This window comes from Pelobates fuscus, chromosome 4, assembly GCF_036172605.1.
Source record: "Pelobates fuscus isolate aPelFus1 chromosome 4, aPelFus1.pri, whole genome shotgun sequence".
Taxonomy (NCBI): Eukaryota; Metazoa; Chordata; class Amphibia; order Anura; family Pelobatidae; genus Pelobates; species Pelobates fuscus.
In genome coordinates this window covers 224,599,407-224,609,447 of record NC_086320.1, presented here as the reverse complement: position 1 = coordinate 224,609,447, position 10,041 = coordinate 224,599,407, and the positions used below count along the sequence as shown (strand labels likewise).

At 38.8% G+C, this 10,041-nt stretch overlaps 1 protein-coding gene across 1 annotated transcript in view; it reads right to left on the bottom strand.

Annotated features, from left to right (window-relative positions):
- Positions 1–580: 580 nt before the first annotated feature.
- Positions 581–10,041, bottom strand: part of LOC134608801 (uncharacterized) — a 60,608-nt gene continuing 51,147 nt past the window's right edge. Inside the window, exons 10-11 of the mRNA XM_063451910.1 lie at positions 3,160–3,195; positions 581–2,101 (exon numbers count right to left, since the gene is read on the bottom strand). Of these exons, the coding sequence (XP_063307980.1) occupies positions 828–2,101; positions 3,160–3,195 (1,310 nt within the window). The 3' untranslated portion in view covers positions 581–827. The remainder of the gene's footprint in view (positions 2,102–3,159; positions 3,196–10,041) is intronic.

Sequence of the window (10,041 nt, the reverse complement as noted above, 5' to 3'; positions counted from 1 at the left end):
ATCAGTGCTAAATCATTTACATTGTGTCACATTTTCATCAAAAAAAAAAAAAGGAAAATACATAAATATATGTACATTATATAATCATACAACAAAGGGTAAGGTGTATATAAAGCAATACTGAGGGTATGTGATAAATGTGGAAAAGCCTCCACCAAGGGAACCAGTGTAATGATCCTGCAGATTGCAACACTTTAGTACTTCTGCCTAAGATTTGTCTCATACATAACCTGCATTAGGAGTGCAAACTGAAAACATATGATTATTCATGCGTAGATGTATTGTCAGTGTTTTGTGAAGTGAAAGTAAATCAAATCGGTCAACTTATATTTGGTAAATTACCTTTATTTTGCCAAAAAGTCTTAGCTTTGCATTGTACATAAAAATAGACAAACAAAACAAGAGCTTTAAGAAGACACAATTGAAAACATTACATATCTGGCTACCTGATCTGTAAAGACAAACCCTAAAAAAACTGGATGTTCAATCAAAAACACACAAAAACAAAAAAACGAACCCCCTTCTCCCCCCCCACCAAAAAATTATAAAAACAAGTTCTGAGATGCAATCTTGGTAGGGCATAGGTGACAGTTTTGTATACATATTCTTCTTCTGTCACAAAAATATAACCAAACTTTAATTGCCAACTACAAGCCCTAAGCCTTGTAGGCACTAAAACCACCTTAGCAATTAGAATTTGTTCCATACCAACAGTCATGGATGCCAGCAACACACCAACCTCTTAACCGGTGTTTAAGAAAAGCATAAGTTTGTGTGATACAGACAAAAAAATTAAAAACACTTTGCTATTACAGCACCCTGCTATATTACTTCAATCTCTCCATCAATAATGTGATTGCCTTTTCAATAATTGTCTGGAAACCTACGTTCAAGATGTCAAGCCCACATACATTCAGGTGAATACCATCTTTTTGGAGAAAAGCAGCACTCTTACATTCTAAATCTCGATGCTGTAGAACAAGCCCACCAACTGTAGTTACATGCCTCGACACACTCATATTAACCTGTCTCCGACACCTCTCCATTGCTTTATTACACCGGCTAGCAGGCCATTTCTGAATGGGAATTATTTCAGACCAAACTAAAACTAAGTTAGGGTGCAAAGACAAACATTCAGACAGAGCATTCTTCAAGAAGGAAATTATTTTCACTGCACTTATATTACCCAGATCATTACCCCCTGCATGAACCAAGAGGACAACTGGACCAACTACCTTACGAATCTTCACACATTCAGTCAATATGTCAGTTCCCAAGAGATTTCTTGTGCCCTGCCAATGAACATTAGCAACCTCTGGATAAAACCCTAAATTTGTTCCACATGACTGCTTCTTAGCATGTATCTGTGCATCACATACAATGGAGTCCCCAACAATATACACAGAAACCGGAGGACAGTTTAAACTTCCCCCCTTGCGTGGCACCTGAACCAGTGGTTTCTCCTCTAAGGAAGAGGTTTCTTTCAAAGTGGGAGATCCGGTTCCAGATACACCCTGTACTAGTTCAGTCTTCTGTGTTACTTCTGCAGCATGATGTGCAGAGTCATCTTCATTGAAGGGGAAAACACGGACATGCTCTTCCAGATCACATTCTGTGGATGTAACTGTAGACACATCAGAACACTCAATTAGTGCTAGTGAAGTGGCACTTGGACTTACACACTGGAGACCATCTTTTACGGATGATGTGGCATCCTCAGCACTCTCCAGGATGGCACTTAATGAGCCAGCAGCTTGTTCAATTTCCCCCTCGTGAGAAGTACCAGCCAATGACTCTGTTTTAGCTAAAGCAATGCGTTTAGCATCTGTGCCTCGGCATCGAGAATGCTTTCTCTTGGTAGCCAGAGTCGGAGAATGAGCTTGCTGGTCCAATGTTATTTGGCCTTGACTTGGTTCAGAAATTGACTCCAAACTTGAACAGTCCTTCGCAATCATCACTTCTTGGTCCTTCATAGTAGTGTCACACGTATCAGGTCCCTTTTGACTAGTTTTGGCACCATCTAAGATCTCAGTCAGCCAGGCACCTCCATCTTTCTGAGCCACTTCACGGACCCTATTCAGAAGGCGCTCTAACTCGTTATCTGTTGAGACATAATTATGGAGTAGTGTTTTCTTTTAAAATCACAACACTTGGCAGAACAAAAGGGAAGACAGGAAAACGACACAAATCCTGCCTCCTCTTTAAACTGCCACTGTGGTTTTTAATGTTACATATAAAACATGAACCTCCATGGCATCTATATATCTTCAACAATATATGTTTCGCCCAAAGCTCACAATCATGATTAGTCACTCTAGACAACCAAATATGGTATTAAGCTTTATTGCAAGGCACGTGATCTTCTACATCAGCACTTAGCTACTGTAAGGTATTTCTGTTTGCCTCAATATATGGGTCATATTTACCATAGCTTCATGATACTAGAATAAATGCGGCCAACATTTTACCAACAACTATATACTGAAAAGGATTCACTATCTTCCAATCTTAATATGGACCTCTAATGGTTGATATTATTGAATTTTGTAATAAATAATTAAAAAGTATTTTTTTTTTTTTTTTTTTTAAATCTAGTACTACAGACAGGGGAGGGCGGAAGACTATGCAAATACGTATACTTTTTTGGCCTCTCTCTACACTTATCTTTCATGCAGAGTTACTTTAATGGTCAGATTATATGTGTAACTAATGGAAACATCAAAACTATACAAGTGCAACATGGGCTCACTGAAAAATTGGACTCTTCTTCAGTGTTTTTCTGTATTCAAATGAGGCTGGCACAGAATATTCAGATTATTCGCTCTGAAATTATTTTCAAAAAATATATTTGAGGGATAGATCAGAAAGATGCATCTTACATATTTTGCTTTTGTAGTATTAAAGCTGCAAACTGGTAAGGATTCTTTTTAAAAACATTTTCAAAACAATGTAATATTCCATAGCACCACCCATGACAGGTCCGCCCGAATAAACTTGCAGGGAGAAAAATTAAATACTTTCATAGCTTTTGTAAATATAAAGTGGTTAGTTATACACACCACTTTCTATTTAACCATTACTGCTCCTTTAAGTAGTCCCAAACATCACATATTGTGTACTGCAGGTCATTAACATGAGGACAGCATACCCTCAGCTTACCAGAAAGAGCAGCCTGTTCCTTTGCCTTAATGCTTGCTACAGAAACGAGAGAAAGACACCAGATGCAATTTTTTTTTTAAATTCACAAACAATATTACATGCATGAGTAATTACATTTAGTTACAATAACAGAGAGCATCACGTATCTGTAAATTATACTACTGAATAAAACACTGAAAATCACCTACGTCTTTATCTTATTTTGTCAGGAGACCATTTTGTTTTTTTCCAAATATTAATAGAAAAAAAATCTGATCGTTTGTCATTGTGTTGTCATGTATTTTCGCCTGAGTATTCTGCAGTAGGGATAAACCGATATTGATTTTTTTTTAGAGCAGATACCGATACATATAATCTGTGAACTTTCAGGCCGATAGCCGATAACTTAAAGATATTCTGTACATTTACCATTTTTAAATAATTTCTACACAAATCTACTGTTAACTAAACATGTTCATTATTTATTTATTTGCAAATCTTTTTTTTAGTAAGGTAAATGCACAAAATATACATGCCAGTCAGAATTGTTTATGTTTTCAAGAATATGTGTGTGTGTAGTGGATGCAGTGAGGGTATTTGATTAGTGAGTGCAGTGTGTGTGTGTGTGTGTAGTGGATGCAGAGTTTGTGTAGTGTGTGTATAGTGAATGCAGTGAGCGTTTGTGTAGGGTGTATATAATGAATGCAGAGTGTGTAGTGTGTGTATAGTGAATGTAGAATGTGGTGTGTGTAATGTGAATGCAGTGTGTGTAGTGTGCGTAAAGTGAATGCAGTGTGTGTATATAATGAATGCAGTGTGTGTGGTGTGTAAAGTGAATGCACTGTGTGTATAGTGTGCGTAAAGTGAGTGTGTGTGTGTGTAGAGTGCGTTAAAGTGAATGCGGTGTGTGTAGTGAACGTAAAGTGAATGCAGTGTGTTTGTGTAATGTGTGTGTATATAATGAATGTAGTGTGTGTGGTGTGTGTAAAGTGAATGCCGTGTGTGTGTGTGTGTGGTGTGTGTAAAGTGAATGCAGAGTGCGTGTGTTTGTGTAGTGTGTATAATGAATGCAGTGTGTGTGCATTTGTGTATAGTAAATGCAATGTGTGCGTAAAGTCAATGTAGTGTGTGCGTAGTGTGCATAATGAATATGGAGGGTGGCTATGGCATTCCCAGATGGTCCGGTGGCAAGGATTGTGCCGTGGAGGCCCACAACAAGCTTTTACTTATCTTCCCAGCAGCTCTGTTCAGCTCCCCTGGCTCTTAAGGCTGCGGGACTCGCGAGATTTAGACAGGGGAGCTGCTTGGAAGATAAGTAAGAGCTTGCTGCGGGCCTTTTAGGCTTGTCATGGGCCCGGCGGACCTGGTCTGTATTATCGGTATCTCTATAGGCAGATACCGATATTGCTGAAAATACCGAATATCGGCCAGACCGATAATCGGTCGATCCCTATTCTGTAGTTCTGTATCAATACATACTTCTTTTCAGTGTGACTCCTGGCTTAGCATTGCTCTGTGGAGTCTACCACCTTAAATACTTTGGTTAAAGCTCTGCTTATTCAACCAAAGACCATATTAGCAATCAGGAGCTAGTGTATATGTTCATGGATCCTGAAATCATGAGCCAAAGATTTACTCTATGATGGACTGACTCGTTCAAATTGTGAATTTCCATAACAAGTAGTACTGTCCATAACATGTAGTACTTCTAACTAAAAAATATGTTTTTTTCCCCATATATAATTTTTCTTTATTATATTTATTCAATTATACATTAAGATATTAAGACAAAGTGAAATGTGAACGCAGTCACATGAGACAAAAATTTACACGTGAGCGCAGTCAAGTAATGCATCACGTAGTAAACTTGATCCTTAGAAATTATACACACATAGTATAAGCAGCTATATATAAAAAAAAACCAAAAAAACATTACCCTTCTTAGATTCGAAAATATAATCTACCTATAATAGAACGCGATCTTCATGTGGGGTGTCATCTACCTATATGTAGCTCCTACTAGTCACTCCGCAGCATAAAGCATATCAATTAAAACATACCTCTGATATCAGTTTTAGTGACCTTATCATAGTTACAGTGTGTCCACAATAGACATTTATTACTGTCACATTACCTGTATGAGTCCCTTTGCTTAAAACGTTTCTTATATAGGCTCATTCTTTCTGATCTAATTAGTGATTTCATTCACTTCTAGGGCTTGAGCCACTATGTATTGCATTTTGAGCTCAATTGGCCCATTTTAAACATCCATTTGGACTAAAAATGGGTGCATTCCGCTTCTGCGTTGACAAACATAATACACATAATTTAAAACAAACTTCTAAAGTATAATAGGTGTGGGGGAGGGATGGGGGGGAAGGTAGCAGCCTAATATATATTTAATAATTGCCTTTTCACCTTATGAGATAAGCCAAAACCCAAACTAGATGGTTTCCTTTAATTTAGATGTAGTTCAATATCAGGGTATACCATCTATGCATGATGCATTGTTCCCTAAATTGTTACCGCAAAGTGCCAATGTTCCTTAGGTTAACATATGCTAACCAGTGGAAAAAATATTTTGTTATTATATTATACATCCTACAGATACAGGTTCCTAACCTTGAACCATCTCTGCCATTTCTTTATGTACTTGTCTTCATTTCCTATAAGGCAGCTTGCCTCCTCTCCTAATTACTCAATGTATCGAGGTGGATCATAACCTCTGTTAACGTGGGGAGCAGAGGTTGCTTCCACCTATATGCGATGGCTATTTTAGTTACTATTAGACAATGTATAATTATTGTTAACACTTCCTCAGGGAGCGTGGTCGGGAACATGTGTAGGAGATAGATTTCTGGATGTCTCGGGATATCAACCTTCAGAGCTTCTATAAAAAACATTTCCAAAGCTTACCATAGTGGAGTAATTTTTGGACAATCCCAGAAAATACGTTGAAGGGTGCCTGTTTTGATCTGGCATCTCCAATGTGCTAGGCTTCTAGGAGGCCCGTTTTGCAGTTTTTAATGCCTTATACAAGGTTTCCGTCAGGAGCTGCTTATCTAAGTCCTTTTCCCAATAATGCATGTAGGCTATAGTATCCTCATCTCCTAAGGTTGAGGGTAATGTAGCAAAAAGATAGAGCTTTTATGTGTAGAATTTTCCCTATACACTTATGCACAAAAAGTGGTCTGTGTGCGCTGTCTTGTGTTATGGGTAGTACTGTATTCATAATATGTTTAATACACAGGTATGTAAATAGTTCTTGTGATGGCAACGAATATAACTTCTGAAGCTCAGGGAATGGTTTAGTACCAGCTTCGTTATATAAGGAACCCACACAACGGACCCCTCGACTTGTCCATGTGTCTAAGCATATATCTGTTGTAAAAGAGGCAATGTGTTAGTATTAATAGTTTGTCTTGTTTTACCTATTCTACAGCGCTGCAGAATATGTTGGTGCTACACAAGTAATTGTTAGAGTGGTGTGTATATGGAGGCTGTATGTGGTTTTGCATATGATGGGAAACTGCTTGTGAGATTGTGTGCATACAGTGAGGCTCCTTGTGGGTTTGCGTGTGTGAATTGGGCTGTTTGAAGGGCAGTGTTTGAGTGGAGAGGGCTGGTTGTGTGTGGGGGATGGAGAGGCTGCAGTACACGTGTAAGGATAGTGGCTTTAGTGATGTGTGGGGAGATAGCGGCTATAGTAGGTGCAGGGGGGCATAGGGCTCTAATGGGAGTAGAAGGGATGCAGTGAGTGCAGGAAGGGATGGGGGCTGTTGTGGGTGCAGGGAGGGACAGGGGGTGTGGTGGGTGCAGGGAGGGACAGGGATTGGCAAATGTGGTTGGGATCTAGGAGCCAGTTAAAATAAGTTAGGAGCCAGGTTTTTCCAACATCAAAAATAAACATTTTAAAGGGACATTAATCACCAGAACCACTACAGCTTAATGTAGTTTTTCGTGTGTCTATAGCTGGTCTCTGCACACTTATCAATGTAAACACTGCCTTTTCATAGAAATACATATTTACATAGTTGCCTAATAACACCTCTAGTGACAGTCACTCAGAGAGCCACTAGAGGTGCTTCATGGGACAGTGCTGCACAATGTGCAGCAACTACGTTGAAGCATCTCAACAATGTGCATGGAGGCACTGAATGTTTCACATAGAGATGCAATAATTCACTGCATCTCTATGAGGAGATGCTGATTGGCACGGCGTGGCAATAGTAATAGTTTGCCAATGTTTATCCTATGGTAAAGCATAGGATTGGTTGAGATCATCAATACTGATGATCTCAACCATGAAGGCATGGGAGAAATAGGTGAGTAATAAAACACCTTTCCCATGTGATTCAAGGGGGGCCAGTCACCTAAACAAACACACTCACTGACAGACAAACAAACAGTCACACACTGACATGCTGGCTCCCAGGATCACTGGAGGATGCGCAAGTGAGCAGAGCAGCGAAATTACAACTCAAAATTCATAGTCTCCATGGCAACCTAGGATTTGTCGAGCCCTGAGGGAGGGCATAGGCGATGTAGTGGTTGTAGGGAGCGATAGAAGCTGTAGTAGGAGCAGAAAATCATGGCGGCTGTGGTGGGTGCGGGGGACTAAGATTAGAGCAGGGGCTGAGGAAAAGTACAAAAAATATCTAAAATGAATTTACCTGTCCTTTCTGCAAGGCTGCTGCAGCTCCTTCCAAGTACCCTGCAGGAGAGGGCAGGAAGTGACATCACTTCCCAAGCCCCAGCGCTGCTTCTTCCCTCTATGTTTTTCTGGCTGGGGAGATCTCTAATCTAATCGGATTTCCCCAGTCAGAGCATGGCTGTTCAGTCGGACTGCTCTGGCTCTTGGTCAATGACCAATCTGCCCTTGTAGTCAGTCTGCCCCTGCACACACAGGCTATATTACATGCAAACTTATAAACTTATTACAAAACCAAAAAGTTTTTCCTTAAGGATTTATTAGTTAATATCACAATCCAGTTCAATTCAAGCACAACCAGGGCACATGCTGCATTGGAGGGGGAGAAACAAAAATATTAGGGACCAGCTGTGCAAAAAAAAAAAAAGAGAGAGAATGTCAAATGAAGCCAACGTGATTAGAGCTAAATGTATCACAATATAGGTCACAACAAGACGCAGACCAGGAATCCCCACATGACTAGAGTCAGATAAAACCCAGAAGAGAAAACTAAATAAATAATAATAAAAAATAATAAAATTTTTATATATATATATATATATATATATATATATATATATATATATACACACACACACACACACATTTTTTTAATTTTTAAATGGCCAGAGTGATATTTAATTAGCGCATTGTGTAAGCTTTCTCGAAAGAGGAAACAATGTAATTTAACGTAAGTATTCTATACTTAATAAATGTTATATTTAATGGGCCTATGGAGTTTTCAGAAAAACAACACTAACATTAGAAATGCAAATCTGAATTCCTAACGCTATAGGGTCTAGTCACCGTTTAGGTGACCAGGTCTACACTGCAAGGGTTAAAATAGGATTTGCACAAATTCAAAATATATTTGCACTTTAATTGTGTGAGCCTTTTGCGCACACACACATAAGTACTTTTAAATTTTACCTAAGTGTCTTGTACATACTTTGACCCCTTTTCAGATTTTTTTGATTCCATAATATTCTTTAAAAATAAAGAAAAAGTGGAGCTACTGACAATGAAATGTTCCTCTTGGCACCACTGGTTTCCATGTTGACTGCCTCACTTCTGAAACTTTGCACCACTTTTCATATTACAACACTTTCATAAGGCTCATCCATTGCAGCTTGTCCGACGTTCCCCTCCAGGTGACAGAAATGTCGTACACAAACCTCAGGCACTTTATTATTTTCATTTCAAATGCAGACTATATATTCATGTTCAAACCAATGCATAAATATATGCATAAATATATTAGCATAAGAGGGAGCCATAGCTGCTCCCATCGCTGTTCTGGAGGTTTGTAAATAGAATTTGTCATCAAATTTAAAATAATTGCAAGTTTGTGGATGACATTTTGTCATCTACGAGCTGCATGCCATGGTAGGCCAGATCAATGCTTTACTGTTGTCTGTCAAATTAACACATATTTGTAACGAGTCTACAATTAAACTTTTGGATGTAACTATATACAGAGTCAACAATAGACTAGGATACACTCTATATCACAAACAGATGGACCGCAATACATTACTTGTAGCCACTATCTTTTATCTACAACAATTTAAAGACGCATTACCTATTTCCCAATTTTTAAGTGTCTACAGATACAACATTTACACTAAAACCCGTCAGAACCAATTGCAACAAATGTGGGATCGATTTCATGATATGGGATATCATCCCCAGGTATTATCTTCAGCTAAATTTACATTCCATACAGGCATTAAGCCTATTAGGGACTCCATTTACAAAAATTGGCGGATTCTACAAACCAATAGCAACAATCCACCTATTTTTCAAGAGACACCAATTGTTAGCTATAAAAGAAATTGTAACGAACAGGACTTAGTCACTGCTACAGCCCTAGTCACTGCTACAAAAAGACAAAACAGTTCAAATAAAAAATAAAGGATGTTTCAAATGCCATATGAGTGGACCCTCTTTTGCACATCCCCATAGTGGCAAACGTATCTCCATCAGACATTACTTGTACCACAGATCACGTTGTCTATTTAAATCACTTGTCCTTGCGGATTTTCATACTTGGGCAAGACTGACCTCACCTTAAGAGATCGTATTCGAGGTCATAGATCTGGGATCATGACCAACGCACTGATAAACCGGTAGCTAAAATTGTTTTGTCTATCTAGCATCATCTCCCCAAGCTCTGCTTTATTGCTATGGATCATGTCCCTGTGGGGATGACC